We start from the raw sequence: 25,365 nt of genomic DNA on the forward strand, positions 1-25,365 counted from the left end.
TTTAAATAAAGTTCAAGAAAAAAACTGAAAGGGTCACTAGTTAATTAGATCATTGCTGTGTTCAAAGGCAAAAAAAGGGTCACGACGCCATAGCAATACGGTACCATGATATGAAGTAAAGCATATTGAAGATGCTTTTTGTTCTGTAAATTTAGCATCTGTACTGCACACAAACACAATCTGAGTCAGTGTAGCCAAGACAAACATGGGCCTTGGACTGAAAGAGCTCCACCTTAGAGATTCATGTGAGCCTCCAACATCACCTGACTCTCTCTCCACTCTATGGAAGCCGTTTCATAAACGCCAACCACAGAATACTTGACCTCAAGTCAAATTTATGTTCAAGTGACAGGATATTGAGAGAAAAAAAAAAGAGTACAGAGACTGTTTGTCTACATGGGAGTCAAAATGGTGCAGAACTCCAGTTCTAAACGCCTGGTTTTATGGATCTGATTATTGATATATGTTGCCAGAGTATAGATCCTGGTATTGCACACGGTGGGACGATACTGGTGGTATACAGTAACCACCAGATTGCTCAAGGGTTACTTCCAAACTGCCTTTTACAGGCTAAAGAGGAACCCTCATCTGTGTGAAACCAGCAGCCTCAGGTGGGCCACAGTACTTCAGGAGCTGAATTCAAGAATTGTAAAGGAGGTGCACCACACAAAGAGCAGGGTTCTGCACTTGTCACACTGATGTTATCAGTATTTCTTCACAACAGTACAAACGTATTAGGAAAAACTCTCTTTACATGTCGCAGCCTAAATCAAACCGTGACCCACATAGCTTTTGTCCAGTCTTGGAAACACTGAGTACATTAAGTTTTCACCCTTACCAAAACAGAAATAAAGAAAAATACAGACTTCTGGAAACCGCCGACTTGAGACATTATCAAATCTATATTTCAAACGCAGAAGCGAATCAACCAAAATGCTCTGGAGTCCGACAGGCACGTATCACCGCGGAGAACTTTCAGACACAATGACATAAATAGTTGCGTGTATAATTTTCCAAAGGATGCGAAACACGCCCAGTGTAAACATGCGTTAGCCGTATTCATACATGACGTGACGCCAGCGCACACCACAGAGCTTTCACGACAAACACGACACAGAGTGGACGGGAAGGAGCCGGGATGTGACAGGAGCTCACAGGCTCTAGCCTCGCTCCATCTCCCTAGATTACAGCTGCAGGAAGGGATAAATGCAGCGTGTAGGTCTCCTGCCAACCAGCGTGTGTTCTTGGCTCACAGCAATGACAATAAAATATATTTTAGCTTTTACTCACTATTGTGCACAGTCGATGAGCTGGTATTCGTTGGATCTCTCGAAGCACGCCTTCACTCCTTCGTCGTTCCACAGCTTCTTCGCGTGGTCAAAGAACTCCTGAGCGGAAGAGACGAGATTTAAGAAAGGCGCACACAAAATAAGGGAAAATATAACATCTCCATCAGGATGGAAGGGTCACGGGCACATCCGTACTTATTCTGTCGCTGTTAATATGAAAGGCACAATAGTACAGAATTATTTTGAATTTCAACATTTATGAAAACGCACATACGCAGACTAAAATGACTTAAACTAACTTTAAATCCGCAAATGGAAAAATCCTGAAACTATTCCTCCCGTACACTGTCACCTAACACGTCACACACGCTAAACTGTGCCAGATTGCGATGCAGTACGAGGAGGAACACCATCTCTTTGGGAATTCTGTGTATAACAATACACAACATATCCTGATGCAGAGGCAACACAACACTTGGGCAACAGTCTAGAGTGTTTCGGAGTTCCAACAACCTCTTGCTTGATGGTTACATCACTATATACCATTCATAGAATGTTGATAGAGAACTTTAAATAATCAGAACATGACAGGACAAACATTTTACTGCAACGAAGCATTCTCATTTCTTAAAAAGAGCCACTTAAATTAAGAATAACAGCAACGATCAGTCATCGTCTGACAGTTCCAAGGACACTCTGCGGACCGGAACAAAGATCATTGGGCTAATTTCCCCCGTCACCTTCCGTGGAGCTACCACGTGCACTGACGACCGGCCCCGCACTGACTGGGGAGAGGGGGGAAAAGTAGCCCCGAACCAGAGGAAGGCGGGAGGAAGGTGCCTGGTTAAATGATCACATGCTGAGGGAGAGCTCCTCTTGGCTGATCTGGTGATTCATTTGAACGTGGTGGCAATTCACAGAATTGGTCCACAGAAGCCTCGCAGCCTAATTCGGCGTTACGTTCCAGTAACATTTTGTTAATATCCTTTCTGTTGACCACGCAACCTTTGTACTCTGCAGGTTAAATGATTTCTCCGGTTGCGTAACGCTAGCTTCCTCCAAAGCTGTTAACATAATTACGATTAGCACGAACATGAAATAAATTCAGCTGTATGCTGTCAATAGATGGACAAACACCTAGTTAGCTGCAGGAGCTCATCGAACCCCAGTAGGACACATTTATTAGCAAGCAGTAGTTTTTCTAAAAGGGCACATTAGTCAAAAGGAAAATGGCTTCTAATGTCCTGCCTGGGTTTTTTCCAGCATTTGCTTTGGAGTCAAACATGAATGCCGACCACAACTATTTTCGACAAAACCGATCACATCCCTTGCGTATTAGTTCTGAAAGTGTCCAAATTGTTACGGGGAGGGTTAGATGTTAAGCTTAAAGACGGGCTGGAAATAAAACAACTAACAAGCCTTGGGACTGATTTGGAGAGAAGGGGTGGAGGGTGTAGAATAAGATGGGTGCAGACAAAGTTCCTTAAGGCTCTTTTCCACAGAATCGTGTGACACTGGAAGGCTGAATAAATGCAGTGTGTGCTACAGTTCCCTACAGTGGAAATGATAACGCAGAAAGAGACCAGAGGGGAATTTTATTTACACAAACTTTTTAACTCTTTTCCAGTCACATCTTGTGTTGCGACGCCTCTTATAGTCATTCAGATTCTCCGCTGAGGACATTTTCAGATCAGCTTTTCGAGTTAAATCACGTTATCGTGCCGTTAAGTCTTTCCTGGACGTCGAGCGCACCAAGAGGGTGTGTTGGTGAACATACTCGGTCAGTAGAAATACAAAATCAGGAAGAGCGATGATAGTTGCACGCGGCTGACGAGAGCAAATGACCGGCGACGCTCCGCGTTGTGAAGCTGCCAAAAAATTAGCACGTCAAGGCACTGGAGTTGTTCGATTGGAGAAATTAAGGGACAAAAACTTCACAAAACAAACCATCTCTTTCTTCTAAATTTGACAGGAGTAGGCATTCTAATGGGGCCGCTGCCACTGTCTGCTCCGTCTCCTGCTATAAATCGTTGGAACGCTCCGATTCTTCTGCACAATGTTATCAAATCCAAATACGATCCCTTCCTTTTTAAATCAGCGACCAACATGATAGAAAGCAAGGGGTCCAAGCCTAAATATGAAAGCGCATTGGCCGGTGTCAATTTTCGATTACATAATTTATTTCGACATATTACATGACTCCCTCCAACATTTCCTTGTTTCACTTCCAACAACAGCCTAAACATTTATACAATATGCCGATGGGCTTTGGTGCCTGTTGACAGTATTTTCTAGTTTATGGAGCAATCAAAAAAGACTCCCTATACTCAATACTCATTTTAAAACCGGTTGATTGTTAAGATTTGCGTGAGGTTATAGCCTAATCATGACCATGTTATCCAATGTTGCTCATTGATGGCACTATCCTGATGACCTGAGATGGTTACATGTCGGCTTCAACATGGCTGACTTGTTGTTAAGTACAATAACAGGCCCGGCTGGGACTCTTTTGCTCCGCTTCAGAGCAGATATCCACTCGATGGCTGACTTAAAAACTCGATATTTGTTGTTCAATTTGCAGAAATGTTTGCACGGGTACCTTTCATTCCATGGAATGACTTTTATCCCAAGCATCTCCCAAAAGAACACTACAAAGGTATTACAATGGAGCCTAAGCGTGTGGCTTTACATGTAAAGGAATCTTTGTGATTGCTCTGATATGTATATTGTATTCACCCTCTGTACTACGTACAGGTATACAGGGGCCGGGTATCCATTTATCTGGATTACTGTAAATATACATCCCCTTTGTATATTCCGAATTCTATTCTATTTTATTTTTATCTTAATTGTCTCGTGCTCTTGCTGTTGTTGCGCTGTAAATTTCCCCGTGTGGGACAATAAAAAACCTGAATCTGAATCAGGTTTAATGTCTTTAAAATAAGATGAAATGACTAAATAAAATTTAAACCCAAAACTGACTGTCATTTCAGACCCATCCTGATATAGTTGACGCTATCTGAAGCCTTGCAGGCAGGCTTGACGATGATCAGCCATCTTGGGAATCACTTTTGCAGAAGGAAAGTTTGCAGCTTTTTCAAATAAATGAATGAGAAAATGTTAATTTCTTTTAAATGATCAGAGTAAAAGAGGAGAATCCTGAAATGATCTAAAAGGAATATGTCTTGCTTTAAAACCGCCCTGTCTGCTGTAGCATAAGATGGCACCATACTTAAAATTTGACAATGAACATTTGTTAACGGATGAAATTAAACGTTTCAGATTAATCAACTAGGTGGAGTGACAAGAGACAACTGTTGCGTAACAGGTTTCGATCTGTGAACCCGTTATCAATGAAAAGATCACCTGACTTTACACCAAGATATTTCATGGTCCAAAAGAAATGTTAAAAAAAAAATCAAGAGCAAATACAAGTCAGCATACAAAATCAGAGGAATAATCCCTTACAAGTCAACACATCAAGTACACAAACCAATAAATCATGGCCAAATAAAGGGAAATATTGACACTAACCTATGGGCAGATTTCTAAAGTATTAGAACTTAGAAGCAAGAAACAACAAGTTCGCCCTATTGAGAAACTACTCTTGACAGAAACAACTATTTTTGAAAAGTTTGAACCACGGTATGTGGAATGTGCTGTTTTTATGTTCATGTGTATTAACGTGTGCACTAAACACGAGTGTAAAAATAGTCATTTCCACTGTGGGGATGAATAAAGTCTCCTTCTTCTTCCTCAAAGCCATTCAATTTGATTCAGTTTTATTCATACAGCATCTGTAACAATCAAGATTGTCTCGAGGTGCTTTATTGAAATCCAGACCTGACCCCGAGCAAGCGGCGGCGGCAAAGAAAAACTCCCTTTTAACAGAAAGACACTTTCAGAAGAAACTCCAACTCCAACAATATTGGGGGACTCTCCTCCGGAACCAGACGGTTAAAGGAGGAAGAGCGGGGCAGGAGATGCAAATATAAAGAGGAGGAGGACACAGACACAGACAGCATGGATGCAAATGGTGACTAGTGAATACTGAACACTTAAAACTAAAACTGAGCAGGTCAGTGGGCCCAGAGGTCGGTGCACAAGTATGGGAGGGGGAGGGGGAGGGGGAGGGGGAGGAGAGTAGGGAGAGGAGAGGAGAGGAGAGGAGAGGAGAGGAGAGGAGAGCTACTGTTAGCTTCAGCCCACCTGGACAGAGAATGGGTTCCACAGAAAAGGGCTCTGAGAGCTAAATGGGCGACCATCCTTTCTACTATTAAAGGTTCTGGCATTCACAAGTAAAGCAGCACTGAGAGCAGAGTGGTCTGTTGGGATGATTTGGTGCTATCAGCTTCACCAGATATGATGGAGCTTGGCCTTTAAGGGCCTTGTAGGTCAGGACATGTATAGTAAAATCTATTTTTTTTTTTAATGGGATGCCCATGAAGAGAAGCCAGTACAAGAGAAAAAGTGATCTCTTGCTAATTACTGTTGAAACCCTAGCCACAACATTTTGGATCAGCTGGATGCTTCTTAATTATTCGGAAATTCTGCTCACAGTGAAATACAATAGTCCAGCCTAAAAGTATCACATGCACAGACTCGTTATGGCATTAGTCCTTAGGCCTTTAATATGTGCAATGTACACAAATGAAAAAAGGTTCTACTAAAAACCTTTTATTTTATGCAAGTTAAAGGCTAGATCCTAGTCCAAGACTACTCCAAGGACCCTTACAAACTACAGGATATAAGGAAATGCTATCCAGAGTCATGGTGTCATTAGCCATATCCATTCCTCAGCAGTTTACGACCAAATAGAACGACCTCAGATCTGTCCAAATTGGGAATTTAAGCTTATCCTAACTGTATGTCTTTAAGACCAGCCTTATGTTAACTGGTCTGTCTTCCTCAATAAGTACAGCCGAGTCATATCAATGACAATTTCTTCCATATCACATTTCCTAAGGAAAACATGATCAAACCAGAAAACGATGGGTCTAAATTCCAAACCTTGTGGAATTCCATGATTAATCCTACTTTAAGAAAAGGAAACATCATGAATCCCTCTGGTCTCTAAAGCCTAGAACTGTCCCTTTACTCCCAAGGATGCTACGATCCCCTATCTGAAGCTATCGAACATCATTTGTAATTGGAAACTGTTGCTGAACTGTGTTTAACTCTAAAACCTGAGAGCAACATTTCAAAGACTGTTCCTCTGTAGGTGGCCACATAATTGAGTCACCAACACCTTATTAAGAATTCTGGAGAGAGAGGGGGGAGGTAAGATATAGGCCTATAAGTTGCTAATGCATCTGGATCAAGAGGGTATTTTTCAAAATAATGTTCTGACTATCTAACAACTGTTGGGGTGGCCTGTTTGGTTTTTTTCCCCTCTGTAATAGTACAGTTGTATTAGTAGGAAACTAAGAATGAAAGGAATATGTGGCCTTGATCTCCTAAAGAACACCATAGGAACAGAAGAAACTGAGGAAGCTTCCCTCATATGTGTGCTGTAGTTTTCTGAGGTTTGCTTATAACTGTAGTTTAGAAAGAAATGGTAAAGGGAAAAAAAGGCAACACTTATGGCGTCATGATTGTTTTGGGAAAGTGTAGAATGTTAAAAGACATGTGTCCGCTCCCCCTACAAAAAGTGCATTTGTTAGCATTTGTTAGGTTGTTGCTGAACATCCCAACAGACTTGAGAGTGCAATGAAACATAAAAATATAAACTAGAATGGCCTGTTGAGTTATTTTAGCACATGCAACAGAGTTCTGGAAAAAAAAAATCCCTGCAATTTATTTCATTTTTCTTTCCTTATGTGTGTTTGTGACGCTATATATCAATTTGTAGAACACCGTCCGCATTCCAAAATTGTTTCTGGAAAATAACAGCTACACGGAAAGGTACTATCTACCGTGGAAAGGTTACTACCTGGTTCCAAAAGTAAGTACAGCACAGCATGATATTGCCAACTTGAGTCTGAATACATAAAGTGCAGTGTTAAAAATAAATCTGCAAGAGGTTATCGAAGCTAAACAACCTAGAGCTAGCATCTAGTTAGTTAGCATTAGCTTTTTTTGTCACACAAAAGTGGTGATTGATGACAACAAGTCAACAGTATGATGTCTGTCTAGCTCCATCTTTTAGGTTACTGCCAGGTTCTCTTTTTTTTAGCTCCCATCACTGTGCTAGCTCAACAGATACACACCATAAAGTTTGCTTAATTCTCCTGTGTTTATACTTTCATTTTCACTAAACTATATATTATTTTTAGGAAAGGGCCAACAAAGTTAGTAATCAGCAATCGTTACTGGCGCTTTTGTTGGCTTGTCTAAAAAAATAAATAAAAAAAAAATCCCGATCACAGGACAGTTGAACTGATTAGCTTGGGTTGTGAGAAAACTATCACAGAAAGTAGTTTGAATGATATTTTTAAAAATCTGCAAGCATTTTGCTCAGTCAAAATGTCAACAAATAGCAGATCTATTCATTTGATTAGTAAAAGAAATCTTTCTTTGCAGCCTAAACACTTACAGAGCAGCACATCCAAAGCTACAAGCTAGTATTGCGATCCGGTAAACCAACAGTAGGCCATTCAGAACAATGTAGGAAGTCAAAGACAGTCTACTTCTTCTTCCTGCATAGAGCATAAAAACAATTTCTAAAACTGAGGGATGTAGTGTGAACATAAAAATCCATCAAGCTAATGGTTCCCTTTAGGTTTACATTTGGAGAAATTCCCCGAGACATTAACCAGAGACACGTTCTGTTCAAATAATTAGTTCACAACAGCAATAACAACTGAAAGCCACAAGTCACTGTTAGGCCACGTTCGAGCCGGTAGCATATGTAAATGTGGTGGTGACAGCGATGGCTCACAAAAACCGAAACCCTGCGACCGATGATGGAACGCACACGGCTAACAGCTACGCTGTGCCGACCTCTGCTCTTCCTATGTCCATGACCATTTCGCAGCAGCGTATCGATATTGCTCGTTTTGCGAGCCCTGTCAGGAAATGAACATACCGCTATTTCAAATGAATGACTATAAGCCCAAAATGAAATAAAGCCATGATAAAAGATAAAGCCAAAGCAAAACTGTAGCTTGAAGACAATATTACCGTAAGTATCAGAATATGTGCCAGTCAATCTATCAGCTAACTGTTCTAAAAACAAGCCATTATTAAAGAAAAGAAAAAAAAACACACCCAAGAAGCACTTCAAAATATTATTGAGACGGGAGTCAATGCAAACCCAATGTAACCAAGCATAACAGAGATACATGACTAAATAAAAGGGAATTAATCCTGTTCTCCTTGTGGAAGCAAACGTCAAAAAGAGTCAAGAGGAAAGCAAACATTAGGTCAGTTACACTTAAAACGTTCTTCTGACAACCATAAGCTTTATCAGCACAATGTGAACGATGCAAATCTGCAAACCAAACAGCTTCACAGACAAAACGCACAATAAGAAGGACAAAAATTAAAACAACACAACACACCATACCTGCATTCTCACTTTCATACACAGACACACACACACTTACATCAGAACACACCCAAAAACCTGAGGAACCTCTTACCTGTGGATAGTCAAAATCAGAGAGGGGTGCTATGCTTTTGATGTACTCAATTCTGAATTGGTCCTCGGGGTTGGCCAGTGGGACTGGGGGTATTAAAGTGCTCATCGCCGACACAATAGTCTAGAAAAGCACAAGTTGTTTGAGAAATAAATGTGAATTAAACAGGCTGGACACCACACTATAATCAATTAAACCTAACTGCAACATCATTTTGGAAATTTAACAATTGAAATACTGAGACAAACCAGTCACAGAAAACTCACCACTATGGCATCCTTTACATTTTTCCGAATATCTTGGATTTTCTGTTTCTTTTCTCTATATGGAGACAAAATGTGAGCAGCGATTATTAACCACTTGCAAACCTCATAACTTCTGTTATCAAGCAGTGAGACAGGTTAGCGGTCGGTTAAATACTGTTCTAATACAACTATAAATGGAGTACAGGTATGGGTGGAGGTCAGATGAGAGTGAAATGCTGGATGAAGGTCATTGAAAAGCAAAAGAACCAGCCCATTAATTATCACAGCCCCAGTTTTTAACCCCCCAAAATACAAAGTTATGCGTACTATCCAACCCAACCTGCGGTGTCCTCAATATTCTTTCAAATTCATAAATGCAGAGGACTTTCTTACAAATACAGCCCTCTGACATATACTGGGGCTGTTTAAAATAGACCACTGGATAGATCAATGCCATGCAAGGCCTTGCAGCAGAACAAATTATCAATAGGCCTGTGTCGATCACAACCTTTCACCCTCTCACATGAAACAGGAAAGAGTTGGGGGCACATTTATTCGGCATTTGCGTTAGAGAGGACCTCTCACATGCATGATAACTGCACAATCACACGGAAAGGTTGGGGGGAGGTGGTGGGGGGGTGGAAAAGGGAGGAAGAGATATTAGCTGCTTTGCATGGGATACTGGGCCCAACCGGCGCTGCAGTGCCTGGGGAACATTCACAGGCTGTTACGGCAGCGACAGGCTTCCTCCTTCCTAGCGTAGTCGTAAAACGGGCAGTAACGCAATTCTTTTTGAAGTCGTTTGGTAATATAGGAGTGGATCTATTGCATAGACTGAGCAGCACTCACTCTGCGTTGAAGCCGTTGACGTGTAGAATCCTCATCTGCTTCACAATGGTGCTTTTTCCGGACTCTCCCGCACCTTCGAACGTACACCCAAACACACACACACACACACACACAACATACGTTAATGTCACCGAACGAGCACAGACAGGGACATTCGGGAGGGGGATTAAAGCAGGTTCGGTGGATGAAGCCACTCTTGATCGAGCTCGGCTTCCATCAATATCCACCTCCATGACATATTATTGCGAGCGCTGTCAAACGGGGCTACGTGTTGGCTAAACGGCGAGGATTAGCTTGTTTCGTTTGGCTATCACGCTCGAATCAGCCTTACCCAGTAACAAGAGTCTGTGCGTGGCTTTGTATGCTTGTCTCTCCTTTTGCAACTGTTTCTCGATCTTTTTATTAGTCTCTCGTTGTGCCTTCTCGTCGATGCGTTGATCTTCAGTCTTGCTGTTGCCCAAACAACCCATCTTCCGTCGCCCTAACCCTTCCTTGTGGAATCGTGAAAATGTGTAAAAAAAATAAAAAAAAATCGAACCCGGTAGTATTGTGGTTTTTAAAGGACGCCGGGACGACTCGGATTGTGAAATAAAAATGAATAAAAAAAGGGGGGAAAAAACCCTGCGAGGCTTCTGTGACGGAGGGAGGAATCTGCTCCCCGTTACAATTCCGCTTTAGCCGCAGCCAAGCGTCATCCACACCGAGTTTACAAGTCAGCGAAGAGCGGCCACTCGGTCCAACGAAGCGACGGCACGAAAACACAAATCAAATGTAGAAAAAGAAAAAAAAAGGAGCGAGAGAGAGAGAGAGAGAGGGTATTTTTCTCCTTTTTAATTGCGGGAATCCAATAAAACGTCCCTGCCGCGTCCCCAGCCCCTCTCTTCACTCGGTATTTTTTCTATCTGAAATTCTGTCAGTATTTCTGCCTCTTTAACTCAGCACTGCCTCCCTCTGTGGCACCAGGAAGTAGCCGCGGAGGTGGAAAACAAACCTGCGTTAAAGTGTAACGCCAACCACCCGCGCCGGTTCAGCATTTTACAACTACGCCGATAAAAGACGGAGCCGAGTCCCCGCTCCTAGTCCCCGGTAGTTTGGGCTATGAAACTAACCCCGAGAGGGGAGGACGGGCAGCCGCTGGGCTCCAGATGGGCTGGGTCTCTCCACCATGGCTGTAAAGTCAACGGAGCAGCCCTGACCTAAACCGGTCACCAGTCTGTTCACACGCTCTGTAAACTTTACAAAGACTTCTACTTTACTTAAAAAAAAACAACGATCAACGTAAACACGGAGCAGCATCGTCTAAAAGCTGTCTAATTATCGTTTTGGACGTGCTTCTGTGGTCGTAACTTCAGGAGATGCAACTGCATATTTACTTTTTTATTCATAGCAATGCAGCTTTCATTGCGCATGAACAATTGTATATCTGTAAAGTGACATGTAACTTTACTATTGGTTTAGTAAATGTCATCATGTGTAGTAAAAGAAAAAAAAATATCACAAGGGACACTAGTGTTTTTCGTTACAGGTGACGGAGTGGGCTCTGAGCATTTTTTTTGGGAGAGGGGGGGGGTCAGTGCCTTGCTCAAGGGTACCTCAGCACTGCTCAGAAAGTGGCCTGGCACCTCTGTAGAGTAGTAAACTGGCTCAATTATGGCAAAAAGGCTAAACCATGAATGGCTATTTGTCAATATGTTTTTGAATAGACATAATCATAGCTAATTAATATTATAGATTAAAATAACTGTTTTTGTGGTTTCTGTAGATTTTTAACAATCATAAGACAATTTTAAAATTGGTATACAATTTCAGTTATTTGTACAGAATTTTATTCTATCACACATTCAAGATCATATTTCTGTTCCTTTACAATGTTATGATGAGTTTTCTTGACTTTGCAGAACATTTTTGCTATTTATCATCTAACTATACGACTACAATATTGCAAACCTGACCTGATAAGGTTTGTATTATGCGTAAATTCATTTAAATGTAGATTTATACTCACATCTCACACAATTCACAAGCTAACTTTTGTGTTTTACAAGTAGATTCAGACTACAAGTTATAATTATCGCTCTTTTAAAGTATCCTAATAACACTTTTTGATTTATTTGTTTAAGACTTTTTGTGTCACAGAATACTGTATTAAAAAGCTGTTTTGTCTGCTTTTTTTGACCTAAAAATTCATGGTAATCCAGTGTTGTCCCACAAAATAAAATATATGAAATACGTATATAAATTAAAAGCTAAATATAAAGATGTGTTCTTTTAAAGTGGCAATGTTTAAGGGTTTTCATTTTTCACAAACAAAACACTGTAGCACTTAAGAAAAGAAAATGCCAACAGCACTCATCAAAATGAAGACTTATAAATGTAATAACTATTTTTACTTTGCTGTATTGTAAATTTAACATGTCCAGAAAGCCACTGACGATAGTTCACATATACTGTATAAAAAGATACCTGCGGTACGTGGTAATGAGTTAGAGGCAAATAATTGACCAATCAAAAACAAAACAAAACATTTTTCCCTTTGAGTGAATAAAGGAAAATTTTACATAAGCAGGTAAACGTGCTTCAGTATAAGAATTTAGATGTATAGTTTGATGTCTGTGGCCAAAAACAAAATTTCACTTGTATGAACTTGTGCAGCAACATGTGAACTATGTCGCGGATTAATGGAGTTTCTTTTGTAATGACATCTCCATATAATAAACAGATTATACTTAATAAATCTATAAATAACCACAGGATTTTGGCCTAAAAAAAAACAAACCTTTACTTACAAATACATCTCAGATAAGTAATGGCACTAAAGCATAAAGCAGCATTTTTGTGCATCATGTAACAATAAAAGAACTGTTATTGTGGCCATTATTGCAAATACTTGTGTAGTACTGTGCAGTAACGGGAGGGTTCTGCAGCAAGCAAATGATAGCAGCAAACCTGACTTCACCTAAAGTGGGGTGAAAATATGACCACACCCCTTCCCACCCTCACTAAAGAGGAAAAGAAGAGAAAAATTTGGTCTCCCCCCTTCTGAAAGCAAGGTCAACACATATGACTGGCCCACATCACTCTCTAGTGGTTACACTCAGCACAGCATGCAAGCTGGGGATCCTCCTAATGGTTTATTTTGAGTATGCTTGCAATTCATGTGGTTTACTGTGCTCGAGCTAAAGACACAATTTTGAAACACAATTTTTTGAAATTACAACTGGTGCCAGCACACACCAAGCTGGATTTTTCAAACTAACTTTCAAACTAAATCGGGAGCTCCGATCTTTCATAAATAATGTCATTTGCCTCTTTTCCATGTCATTCAGTCTGAACCTATCAGTCGCGCCAAGAGCACAAGTGTCTGATAAAGTAGGAAATACACAGGAAGTACAACCTCAGGAGTAAACACAGTCTTGTGTGCTTCACTTTGATTTAGCCGATACAACTATCAAGGCGAGTTACACTGTCAGTGTTGTAAACATGGCAACAAGTCCTGCTGAGCACCTGAGTCACTACATTAGCTGGGAACTCGGTAGCGCCGGTAGCAAAGTTCACCAATAGTCAATGATAAAACACTTTTAAAGAGAAGCAAAGTTCGCCTGTGTTCAACAGGGTGGGATATTACAACATGTGTAGGTTCAGCTGCTGTTGGAGATTAATAAGCTTTTCCAAATTAACTGCTAGATATTATCACAGGCTTGTACAGAATCAGATTCAACAGACTCAACAATAAATGAAGCTCCTTTCCAGGAAATAACAGAGCTCCCCTGAACTATAAAGTCTAAAAGGAAGTACATTTATTTCAATTTATTAAGCTGTCTAAAATGTTATCTTATCCTTCTTAAACTGATACACACACACGCTTACATAATGTATATGCACGTGTATGTTTGTGCATATATGATACTATATATGCATATACTGTATAAACGCGTGTATGTATACATATATATAAATATACTGTATATACATACACACACACACACATATATGTGTGTGTCTGTGTGGGTGTGTATGTGTACTCAGTTTACCAACTTGTTAGCTTCACGATACTGGTAGATACCAACACACTGATTCCATACTATCAGGATCACAAACCATGTAATTCCAGCAACTGAACTTGGCATTGAAGTTTAAATCAATCTATACATACTTGACGGGTTCTGTGTAATTTGTCCACCAAATACCAGCAGCGAATACACATAAAGTGACCCAGATTAGCTCGCATATGTTGACTTGAAACATAACACTATTTGAAAGGTGTCCGCTTTCAGAGGAACTTGGTCTTGTGTCACACAACAGGAGTCCCGTTGGAGACCTGAAGGATTTAACATCCAAAGAAGACCCAGACAGAGCATATAACACAGATCAGATAGCTTTCCATAGTGGTTACCAGCAGAATGTATGGCACTTCCACGTGTGTGACCTTATCAAGATGTTTCCTTCCAGTCTGCATTTGCTGAGGGTCATTTAGACAGGAGAATAAACCAACCATAGATTGTATAGACTAATGAAACATTAAACACTTTAAAATGCATGCAATATGGTTTAACTGTCAAAATACAAAAGGGATTTCTTCTGGTTCTCATTTGTCTGTGCTGTTTTGTAGAAAACTGAGCCGTTGTGAAACTTTCTGTTGCACGTTGGAGTAAATGTCATGAAGTTAAATTAGCGTGATTAGTCAAATTGCATTCTGACAATATTTTCCACAGATAAAACACATGTACCCTGATTTCTGGGCACAAATGGATGATATACAGGACCTGAAATTTACATTTGACCTCACTATTGTGAATGCATTAAAACAGCTAAGTTTTATTTTGTCATCTCTGCAGTCAACACATATATTTAATTTTAGAAATCACTGATCTAAACTGTACAACAGGTTTTGGTACAACACTATCCCACAACATGCAGCCCCCCCCCCCCCCCCCCCCCCAAAAAAAAAGGTCTTTATAGTGTATCGTTGTATTCTACTACATAATGTATATAACCCTGTACTATACTCTGGTAATTGTAAGCACATGTCATGACCAGACTACTCTGCAGAGGCCAGTAATACTGCTGCTAACTACATTTAACAAATCAGATGTTGATTGATTTTACAAACTTTAGTTTGAAGTTCTGGGATAGTTTTTTTCCAGAGAAAACTGGACGGGATGTCTCTTATTATTTTAGTCTTCCCACAAAAAATCTTCAGTTGTGACATTATTAGTTACAGCACTATGCTGTTGTATAATAAGCTACAAGCTCTACATTGAAGTGAGCTAAAATTTAGACTATAACCTGAGTCTAAACATGCTACAATGGAGGAAAGTGGTGTTTTTTCTGTATTTTCCAAGTCATAAACGTCCATCTTCATCATTTATGACTGACAGGGAGACTGTCTTCACAGCCCAGCGTCCAGATGTGACCACAGGCCTCTAGGCTAGTGACATCATTTTGGTACCTTTAAAAGCTCTAAAAGCTCCAACAACAACAACAAAAACAACAACAACACAGGCGGAACCTACCGAGCAGCAGCAGCCGGTGTGTCTGTTTATACTCCCGTTTGAGCTCCTTCAGCGCCCTGTCAATATTCTTGCTCACTTTCTTCGCCTCCTTCTCGGCCTCCTTCTCCTCCACCAGCAATTTGTCCCAGTTCTTCTGTTTTTGAGTGCTTGTCTTTTGGAGCAGCTGCAAGCGTCGGCCGCGGTCCTTCCCCGTGCCCTTACCGCTGCCTCCACCTCCCCCACCGCCGCCTCCTCCGTTTTGGATGAGCACACCGTCGGTACCGGTGTCTCCACGGAGGTGCTCCACAGGCGGAAGCCTCGCAGAGTCCCCGTGGCGCACCGGGCCGCCGCCGCCGCGTAGCGACGAGCTCTCCCCGCATCCCCCGGCGTCCTCCTGACGAGCTCCCCCGGCGCGGGTCGGCACGGTCGCGTCGGGAGGCTGGTCCGAGTCCGAGGTAGCGTTGGAAATAGATCCACTCAGGTCTCCGAAGAGCCGGGGACGCAAACTGTAGCACAGCCCCATGTTGAAACCAATATTTGTCTGTGAATGTGATTTTTCATAAATTAAAATGTCCAAAAAGATCGCAATCGCGCCGCCAGCCCTAGCGAGGCATCATTAGAGTGGAGGCTCGGCAGGGCAATTAAAATCCGAATTTGAGGCGAAAATGTGAATGAATTATGATCCGACATTTGCTATATGTCATTTTGCATTTTCCCCACTCAGCCTCCGCTTCGTAGTTAGTGGATCACCTGATCCTTCCGTGGACACTGCGGGTCCATCTTACCGTAAACCTTCCAAAAGACAGCACCGACAAACTGGCTTCCGTCCGCAGCCCAGACGCTCACAAATGCCGCTGCGCACTTGGTAGCGGCAATGCGCCGCACGTCATCCTACTACTACAGTATGGCCATTTCGAGAATACTGTTCGTGATTCTCATTCCTCGCATTTCATTCTTGTATGACTGAAGACACAAACTGTTCTGAAGATAACGAAATCTGCTTTTAGCTGTCAGACACATCAGCCGCGATCTTTAGGCAGAACACAAATAACCCGTCCGTAATCAGTAATGGCACGACAATCCAACTGAAAATGAAACCCTTTTAACTGACCTTTAAAACAGTTTTCTAGTGGGCCATGATGGGTGTATGCAAATTATGTATATAGAGTTTCACTGTCATTGTCAAATTATGTAACCCTTTTGTTTAGATGCACCCCTTGGGGAAAGTGTCATTTAATTTTATTAGATTCCACATTGGTTGTGTTTAATTGGTCTTTTAAGGGTCCATTATACAAACCAGTGCTATTTACTTCTAATTATGTATTGTTCGAAAGTATTTGGACTACACTACAGTCCCAAGTGGCCATAATCTGATTTTTGGGACCAGGTCACGATATTTACCACAGCGTGAAGAGCAAAATGCGCGCGATCTCTTTAGATCCGGTCGGATACAGATCTGATTTTGTGAAATGCGACCTCAGTCTGAACAGCAATGTGACACGTATCGGAATTCAACGTGACCTTGACGTCACTCGTAGTCGACAAACGTCAAAATCATGCGCGGGATTCTTCACAACAAACATGGAGGACGGCTGCGGTTCGTGGAGGCGTAGACTTTCACAACATTTGGGGAGAAACTACAATACAGGCGAAACACAGGGGGGGTTGGCATAGTAATTGTCATATTTTGGAAAGTAGAGTTGCAGATATGGCTGAGGGGACACCGGAAAACGAGGATTTAGTTCCAAAGAAAATCGTAGAACCTCGGTGCTGGATACAAAGGGGCCCGACCAACGCGTCGGTTCCGTTGTGATCACCTGTCGCTTTCATAACGAGGACCACCCTGTTTTAGGTTACAGAACCAGCGGGCCGACATTATATACAATTCAAATGCAGGAATTAAAATAGACCACAAGAGGTCGCACATGCACACACCTATCAATAAACTAATTTTTTACTGTAAACTTTTACAACACCATCGCACGCACACATAGCTCTTTCTCTGTGTTCAAGCATTATTCTTAAACATTTAAATACTTTGATGTAAAAGGGAAACTCGTGTGTACAAAAAGAATAGTTTCAGTGGATTCTCTAAAATGTGGTTAATGATATAAATCCTCCAAAAATACCCAGAAACGATAATCCAATGATATTTTATATTATTTTTAAAAATACCATTGTTGTCTGAGTGTATCACTGAAGAGGGGAGATTTGTAAGGCCAAGATTTCTTACATAACAGTCCCGAAAGTATGTTTTTATTAAAATGAAAAAGTTATTTCGTAAGTAACTGTTACATAGTTTCAAATGATCTTAAAATCAAATATCTTACAGTACATGGAAACTTCAGGAAATGGGGGGAATGTTTATATCCGTAGTGAAATAGTATCCACAATAATAACGTCCACAGTATTTTGATCAACCAGCAGCACAGATGCAGCGTAAATTGTAGTTTGGTATAATCAAAAATGACGTGGCCTTGTTATCACTCCACTGATGATCTTAAGTAGCATCAGGAGGCTGAAGAGAACAAATAAACATTACTTCAGAATATGCTCCCAATAAACAAGTCATAGCTTGAGTTAGAGTGTTAATAAAATCCAATAAGAAGAAATTGTGGATTACCTGACAATCGTCATGAATCCGGCTGGCATGAATTTGCCAGAGCTGAGAAATCTTAGTCCCATCACCACAGTCAGAGTTCCAGAGGTGCCTGCAAGGAACACAGAGAATTAAAAAAAAACACCAATCAGTGCCATGTGTTGTTGCTAAAACCCCTAGAATTCAATTCAATTTACTTACCTAAAGATAGCAAAATATTTTTGGGATTTTGAGACATCATATAAGCACCAAGGGCAGCGAACAAGCCAAAGAGAAGCCCTGCAGCCAGAGAAGCAACGCTGCCTGGAAGATACCATCAGGGGAATATTGAGTTTTATTTTAGTAGTATTTTCAACTCGTATTATTTCTACAAGCATTTCTATATCACACTAACCTGGGAACTTTAAGAGAGTGTCACCATAACATTAAAAACTTTCTACTAGATTTTTAACCCTTAAAATAATCTCTGACCTGCTTTCACGTAACCGAGGAGTCCTCCGGATGTAACCAGAACAGCATAGGTGAAACCGACCCAGTCCACAGCCATGTTCAGAGGGGAAGGGGTCCAACCCTGCAGGGGACAAGGGGCCGATGTGTCGAGCAATATGTCACATTTGATCAACGTACAACCATATACGTCAACATTTTAATGTTAACTGCTTAAAAGGAAATTCAAAAAAGTATAAAAAATACGAACCTTAACGATGTCTGAACTTCAAAACGTCTTTTTAAAGCGATTCTCAATATTCACTTCCTGATTCAAAGTTGTCCCGAATAACCCACTTCCGGTTCTCCTTCCAAAGTAAAGGCCTGCAACGATTTCCAATATATACAGTATATTTTTACAATGTCGTGCGCGTGTGTGGGGGCTTGTTAAGAATCAAAGACCTGGAACTGTATCTTTCTAAGTTTTCGTGACATTTGATGAAATTGTGTAGAAATAGCAACAAGTTAATCAGGCTCTGGTTGTCAGATTTGCCACCCCCTGCTGAAAAAGTCCCAGTTAAAAACTGCTTAAAAAAGGTTAAAAACTGAAAAACTAGACTCTGGGTGATGATAGTTTGAATGGTGTCACTTTTGGATGAATGCAAGTGTAGTTATGGTACACTACTTAGACAGGGTTTGGGTAATTTTCTAGGAGTATTCAGTCTTGATAAAAATCCCAAAATGGAGGGAAATTCTAACCTTTGACCATGTATCCTGCAAGTGGAAACAAGTGTACATATAACAGTTACAGACAATAGACAATGACTTTTATTGCTGCCAATGATTTTCTCTATTGCAGTATTGAAAGCAAACACATAAAATCTGTAATAAATGCGGTCTTTGTGGCACAGTCAAAACAGTCCAGAGTCAAAACATTCCATGAATAATAAAATAGCTTCTGTGTTATTTTCCACCATCTTTTTTCTTCTTTTTTGGTTTGCTCTCATCTTCCAGTATGACCTCTTCAGCTATCCGCACTCTTCTGGTCTTTGAGAGCTCCGTAACAAGTCCTGTGGATATAAAAAAAAGGAAACATGTTATACAGACACAGAAACATGTAGTGACATAGCGCAGCCATGTTAACATCATCTAAGACCAAAAACATCCCAGTGAACCTGATATTAACTGATCATTTAATCTTGCTGACACGCTGATGTATGAGAAGTCAAGAGTTGTGGGGAAATCACCTTCAGACGTTGCTGCTTTCTCTGCTGACTCCTCAGTGAAAGCTGAAGGCACTGATGAAGGTTTCCACACCGCGAGACAGGTCAGCCTGGCTGATGTGTTCACCTCTCCAAGCAGAGTGGGAGTTTCCAACTCCTGTTACACAACCGGCATTAAATTATAAGCAGCTTGGTAGAAAAAAAAGACGCCAAACAAACATTGAAATTCTTTTTCTTCGCTGGTTTCAACTCCAGAGAACATTTCAACTTACTGGTTGACACCAAACCCGGCTTAAATAATCAGGCGTACCTCTTTTAGATGGAGCTTCCACATTTTGATGAGACCGTCGTTAGAAGCCGTCACCATCACGCAGTAATCTTCCATGACAAAACTGTCCATCGCTTTTACTCTGTAACCCCAAAACACTGCTCACACACCTGGGACTAATGTGGCGGAGGAGGTTGAAAGCATCTGGGAAACAAACTCACCTTGTTTCGTGAGCCTTGAACTCACAAACCATCTTCTTTTCACTTATGTCATGTAACCTCACACTTTCATCATCTCCAGCAATGGCTAGGATGGAATTCTGAGGGGAAAAAAACATAACAGTACCGATTATTTGTTGTATTATCTTTATGGCGGCGATATCTTTACATTAGAAAAATGTCAAGATTGGGAGAACTTACATTTAAGAATTGAAGAGATGAAATCCTCTTTGGATTGGTGATGGTCGCCGTCACTGATGCTGTCTCCAGCTCGTAGATGTCCACTCTGTCATCAATCACAACTGCATATTTGTCCCCATCGGGAGACCATCTGACAATATGCGAATCTGGGGAAAGTATTTCAAAAAGGTTTGTAAAATTTTGTACGTGGCTTCAGAGACCTTCCCGTTGCGATGGGGCTCACTCTGTTTTATGTTCTTGATGAAAGCAGATCTCCCGTTAATTAGATTCCATGTTCTGAAATTAGAAAATGTTCAGCAGTCAGTGTCGATTCTACGTTCCCGCAATTGAAATTTGCAGTATGTTTGAATTTCACCTTAGAGTTTGGTCGGTCCCAACTGTAAGTGCGAGTTTGCCAGAAGGATGGACAGACAGCGACATCACTGAGCCTCTGGGAAAGAAAAGAAGACAACTGGGTTCGTGTTTCCTTAACCGAATGGCAACTGACACAACTGTCTCGGGGGTTGTAGCATCCTTTTGTAGCATACTTATGCGCTCTGATGGACTTCAGACACTGCCACTTCTTCGTGTTCCACACACATACCAGCCCGTCCTGTCCTCCACTCAGTAAATGAGATGACCCATAAAACTCCAAACAGGTGATGGTGCCTGTGCCACAGGGAGAGATTTGAGGTAGATTCATCTCAAAAGTCAACGTGGCATCGTCAAAGCGTGCAGATGAACCTGTATCAGCCAATTATCAGGTCAATCACGACCGGATGTGGTGCAACACGTACCGTTATGATGGAGCAGAGCACCGTGTTCGACCCTCTTCTTCATATCATACAGCTGTATGGTTTCATCATTGCTTCCTGTCACAACGAACCTCTCACTGGCTGCAACAGTGGTGATGGCTGCTGTGTGGGCGTGATGGGTGAAGTCCGCCTTGGGGGTCCACTCCTGTGTGGCAACGGGAAACACGCACTGAGAAACACATATGATGTCTACCAGAAGAAAACACTGAACCGACACGTTTACGACACCAACACTACTGCTAAAGAACACAGGACATTCCCACGTACTTTGCCATCGGTTTTCACTCGATAACCGAAGGTGATTTGTTCGTAGCTCCCAGCAACCAGCTCCAGCACAGATGCCATGTTGTGGCTTGTAGCAACAGCAGGCTAAGCTGTAGGTAGATATTTAGGTTTTTTTCTACGGTTTAGTTTTCTCTGCAGGGTAACCACTGACGAGACACCTACCAACAGTACAAAAGCATATTAAATCGATCAAAAAAAGAAGGAAATTCTTTTTTTTTACTTTAAAAAACGAGGCAGAGTCGGGCCGTAGTCCGCCTAGCTTAACACATGTGGCTGCTGCGCATGCGCAAATGTCTACTTCCGTCGACCTGCGATTTTCAAAATAAAGTTTACGTTATAGAGCTTTATAGATTCCTCATCACCGAACTTACAGGAGTTCAGTATTATGTAATATGTATTATATATGTCATTATATATATATTATTCCAGTTGCAGCTGCTGTATTCGAAGAGCAGCGGCCGGCCGGATCCAGACCGGACCCGCCCCGCTGATGAACATGGAGGCGGAAACTCTCCTGATTGGGTTTCTTCTCTGAAACCTCAAAAAAATAACTGTCCTCGATCAGCGTCGTTTTCAAGAAGAGAAGTTGGATCCTCATTCACAAAAATGGCGAAAAGGTAAGTCAAATAGTAAATTTTAGGAAGTAAAATTTAGCTGGTGGGAAGAAAAGAGAACGGAGTTGATCGGAATTGCATTGTGAAATGAGCAAATGTGCATTTTGTAAGATATATGGATGCATTAAGCCACTTTAAACTCCACGTTTTGAGGATTACGCTAGACCGACAGTAATTTGATGCTTTCCTGCGTTCTTGTGTTCAGATGTTGATGCAAAGTTGTATTTTATGAGGTTACTTTCAGCTCAGCAGTGCTTGCAATGAATGCGTACTCTAATGTTTGACAACAAAGGTGTGGACATCTTAAATTACAGTATGGATGAAAAGAAAGCAGCATCTTGTGACATTCATAACTTTTTCCTAACGAAGTTTAGGACTTCCTGTTACTGGTGTCTTCTCCTTTGGCCAATGTTGAAAACATCTGTTTGCTGTGGAAACTATGATGATAGAAACAAGCAGATGCAAAACAGGAAACATACTTGGCCATTTCTTTCGTTGTGCAAAGACTTAATTTCTATGTGCATGTGATAAACATCCTTAACAAATAAACATTTTACCAGGCTCAGAGGTAACTTGTTAACTCTGAGGATGACATTATTATTTATATTATGAGTCACAATCTGATGAAAATGTCCCATGACTTATTTACCAAAAGCTCTGTCCTTGACTGATTTACCTTCCAATGATCAGGTCTGACAGTAACACCCCCCCCCCCCCCACACACACACACACACACACTCTGCTGTGGCAACTATTGCTGTACTGACTCTTTGTTTTCGGTTCTTTCGGACAGTCAACAGACCAGCAAGGAGCTCACTGAGATCTTGAACCAGCTTTGGAGTTTGGACACAAACCGTCTCAAGCCAGGGACTGATTACATCATTTCTCTTCAGGTCAGACATAAAACCCAACCCAAAAATCCTGATGCAAATTCACAAAGCTCCAGGCAAATAAGAGGAGACGCCCTGCCTCAGTTATTTGATTAGGACATTATATTTAAATTGACTTATTAATGCTTCAAATACAGAATCAAGACCTGTGTAGATTGTGCAAGGATTGACCAGTATAACCAGTAAAATGCTATTTTTGGTTTTTTTTGATTAAGGGGAAGGCAGGTTATGTGGCCCAGGGCAGCAACTGGGCCAGAGACAGGGCCAGGGCCCCGCTCTTCACCTATGTTAATGAAGACAAACTCAAGAGCATTGAGACATATGCACGTAAGTCTCTTTTTTTGTCTTCTCATCAAACCACGTGCATTTTTGACAAGCATCTCTCTCCCTCAGACTTCATTAACCTGTTGGACAACTATGAGATGTCCACTGGAGTGTCAGAGACGGTCACTTCAGAGGAGCTTCAGGAGAACCGGCTCTTCATTGATTCCCTCATGAAGACCGATGTGATGAAGGTGCAGTAAGAGAGGAGACATTTACATTGAGATGAAAAATGTTTTTAATTTAAGAAAGGGGGGATTTATTGTATTCAGCCAGCCCACTTTGGCTGTTTTTGGAGGCAGAGAAGAGCATGTAAATTCCCCTTGTTTCCCTTTTATTAAGAAAAACACTATAGTTTCACTGTCTATGACTTCAGTGAATCTAATAATTACTACAAAAGTATCATTTTAATGTTGTGTTATGAATGGAAAAGCAAAATAAGACCAAAAATTGAGGGGAATAAACCCTCTGCCCATCAGATCTAAGTGTTTACGACTGTTTAGACTTCTGATCCAGCTGTGTTCTGTTTCCTGGTAGGTTGCTCACAAGTATCTGGTCAGAAAGGGACAGGCGTCGTCAGACCCTCTGCAGTTCAAGAAACAGCTGTATGACATCTGGTTCCGCCTGTACCACAGGGACAGGAGTGGAGGGTGAGTGGTTAGCAGGCTCACCAAGGGTTTAATCAGCAAGCAGCAGCTTCCTGGTTATAACCAGTAACCCAAATTATTAAATTAACACTGTCAGACTGTAGGTTTGAGTGAATACATGTAAGTACATTAACACTACACACTTTAATTCACCTCCATATAAATGTAAGGAGTTGCTTATTTTAATTATTATTTGCAGCACGTATTGATGTGGTTTATTTAAACGACAGGGAGGATTCCTGTGGATTTGAACACGTGTTTGTGGGAGAAACCAAGAATGGCCAGGAGGTCATGGGCCTTCACAACTGGATCCAGTTCTATCTGCAGGAGAAGCACAACCATGTTGATTACAAAGGCTACAAAGCAAGAGACAACAAAGACACAGTAAGATAGTCCAAAAACGTTTAGTACTTAAGGGCAAATACATTAATCGGCTTGTTAATGATCCTCTTTTTCGTGGATGTTTCATAGCCGGATGAAGACGACCACGTCCTGAACTTACAGTTCAGCTGGAAGGGCTTGGTGAAGCCCATCGGTGGCTCCTTCATCGGCGTGAGTCCTGAGTTTGAGGTGGCTCTTTTCACCATCATCTTCTTCATGTCGACTGAGAAGATGACATCCGTGGTGGTCAAAATACACGAGTACGTGCTGGAGCTGGTCGTCTACCGGCACGGGCGGTCCATCGGCACCTCCTTCCCCAAACTGCTCAGCAGCAACAACAGAGATTTGTAGAGAATTGTCATGTCATGACGGATGTTTACGTTCCTGTAACCATAACCCAGAGTTCTGGAACAGGCTTGCACTAAATGTCGTAATTAGACAATCTATAATGAGAAAAGTCTGGAGCCTAAAGCTTCTGATCTGCAACAATATCATAGATGGAATATGTATTGTTGTTTTGTCTTTTCAATAATCTGAATATTATTATGGGAAGACAAATTATGTAACTGGTTTAAAAGCACCTGTATGTTTTCTTACTTTCTTTGTTGTCATTCAGTCTTCCACACTCGAACTCACTTACTTTGGCTAATTTGTTTTATCCTTCACACTCGACAAATAAAAGTATAACATTTCTGCACAGCAAGCTCTTACGTTCTGCTGTTATACGTGGGGAATCAGGGTGACACGCAGATGGATTAATTTAATTATTAATGAACTTTAATGGGGCAGAGAGAACATGGCTCCACATACTGCAAAGTGTGATGTTTTAAGGTCAAATACCAAAGGTGTAAATGTATCCAAAAATGTTTTAGCTGGTTTAGTTTACCTTTGCCTTGTGTTTTCTCAGGAAGAACAAGGAAAGAAAACATCACCTGTTTCATTTACAATGGCATTGAGACATCATGACCCAAAATCTATAGAATTTTTATTAATAAACCAATGTTTTGAATTGGGATGATAGATTCTAAGCTGGCTCGCAAAGT

At 41.2% G+C, this 25,365-nt stretch overlaps 4 protein-coding genes across 5 annotated transcripts in view; 1 reads left to right on the forward strand and 3 right to left on the reverse strand.

The window, feature by feature from the left end:
- gnal (guanine nucleotide binding protein (G protein), alpha activating activity polypeptide, olfactory type) overlaps window positions 1-16,216 on the reverse strand; it is a 32,123-nt gene extending 15,907 nt beyond the window's left edge. Inside the window, exons 1-5 of one of the 2 annotated variants that reach the window (XM_057056249.1) lie at window positions 15,477-16,216; window positions 9,964-10,036; window positions 9,136-9,190; window positions 8,873-8,992; window positions 1,291-1,388 (exon numbers count right to left, since the gene is read on the reverse strand). In XM_057056249.1, the coding sequence (XP_056912229.1) occupies window positions 1,291-1,388; window positions 8,873-8,992; window positions 9,136-9,190; window positions 9,964-10,036; window positions 15,477-15,978 (848 nt within the window). In that variant the 5' untranslated portion in view covers window positions 15,979-16,216. Of the gene's footprint in view, window positions 1-1,290; window positions 1,389-8,872; window positions 8,993-9,135; window positions 9,191-9,963; window positions 10,037-10,294; window positions 11,038-15,476 lie in introns of those variants that run through there. The other variant, XM_057056250.1, reaches the window with a different exon arrangement.
- Window positions 16,217-17,695: 1,479 nt separating this feature from the next.
- LOC130539077 (transmembrane protein 14C-like) lies at window positions 17,696-18,954 on the reverse strand. The gene is made up of 5 exons (XM_057057173.1): window positions 18,752-18,954; window positions 18,526-18,625; window positions 18,256-18,357; window positions 18,079-18,166; window positions 17,696-17,973 (listed from the first exon to the last, which is right to left on the reverse strand). Exons 2-5 carry the CDS (start codon window positions 18,599-18,601, stop codon window positions 17,916-17,918), a joined length of 324 nt encoding a protein of 107 aa, XP_056913153.1. The 5' UTR covers window positions 18,602-18,625; window positions 18,752-18,954; the 3' UTR covers window positions 17,696-17,915.
- A 331-nt stretch (window positions 18,955-19,285) lies between these two features.
- On the reverse strand, window positions 19,286-21,763 carry pak1ip1 (PAK1 interacting protein 1). The gene is made up of 10 exons (XM_057057169.1): window positions 21,452-21,763; window positions 21,167-21,329; window positions 20,918-21,038; window positions 20,746-20,820; window positions 20,614-20,666; window positions 20,391-20,536; window positions 20,193-20,290; window positions 20,014-20,113; window positions 19,728-19,860; window positions 19,286-19,550 (listed from the first exon to the last, which is right to left on the reverse strand). The coding sequence occupies exons 1-10, from the start codon at window positions 21,527-21,529 to the stop codon at window positions 19,444-19,446; spliced, it is 1,074 nt and encodes a 357-aa protein (XP_056913149.1). The 5' UTR covers window positions 21,530-21,763; the 3' UTR covers window positions 19,286-19,443.
- A 55-nt stretch (window positions 21,764-21,818) lies between these two features.
- Window positions 21,819-25,025, forward strand: si:dkey-222f8.3 (Poly(U)-specific endoribonuclease-C-like). Its single transcript, XM_057057170.1, has 7 exons — window positions 21,819-22,086; window positions 22,877-22,976; window positions 23,189-23,300; window positions 23,367-23,488; window positions 23,832-23,944; window positions 24,172-24,325; window positions 24,413-25,025. The coding sequence occupies exons 1-7, from the start codon at window positions 22,076-22,078 to the stop codon at window positions 24,671-24,673; spliced, it is 873 nt and encodes a 290-aa protein (XP_056913150.1). The 5' UTR covers window positions 21,819-22,075; the 3' UTR covers window positions 24,674-25,025.
- Window positions 25,026-25,365: the final 340 nt, after the last annotated feature.

This window comes from Takifugu flavidus, chromosome 15 (genome assembly GCF_003711565.1).
Source record: "Takifugu flavidus isolate HTHZ2018 chromosome 15, ASM371156v2, whole genome shotgun sequence".
Taxonomy (NCBI): domain Eukaryota; kingdom Metazoa; phylum Chordata; class Actinopteri; order Tetraodontiformes; family Tetraodontidae; genus Takifugu; species Takifugu flavidus.

Bases quoted from the DNA above. Each gene is read 5' to 3' on its own strand.
- LOC130539077 (XM_057057173.1), bottom strand. From the start codon at position 18,601: ATGGCTGTGGACTGGGTCGGTTTCACCTATGCTGTTCTGGTTACATCC. The intron at 18,358-18,525 runs GTCAGAGATTAT...GGTATCTTCCAG, and splicing joins CCTCGGTTACGTGAAAGCAG to GCAGCGTTGCTTCTCTGGCT. The intron at 18,167-18,255 runs GTAAGTAAATTG...TGTTCCTTGCAG, and splicing joins AAATATTTTGCTATCTTTAG to GCACCTCTGGAACTCTGACT.
- pak1ip1 (XM_057057169.1), bottom strand. From the start codon at position 21,529: ATGGCATCTGTGCTGGAGCTGGTTGCTGGGAGCTACGAACAAATCACC. The intron at 21,039-21,166 runs GTACGTGTTGCA...CCTGTGGCACAG, and splicing joins TGCTCTGCTCCATCATAACG to GCACCATCACCTGTTTGGAG. The intron at 19,861-20,013 runs GTACGCCTGATT...GTTGTGTAACAG, and splicing joins GGAAGCTCCATCTAAAAGAG to GAGTTGGAAACTCCCACTCT.
- si:dkey-222f8.3 (XM_057057170.1), top strand. The intron at 23,489-23,831 runs GTGCAGTAAGAG...GTTTCCTGGTAG, and splicing joins TGAAGACCGATGTGATGAAG to GTTGCTCACAAGTATCTGGT. The intron at 24,326-24,412 runs GTAAGATAGTCC...GATGTTTCATAG, and splicing joins CAAGAGACAACAAAGACACA to CCGGATGAAGACGACCACGT.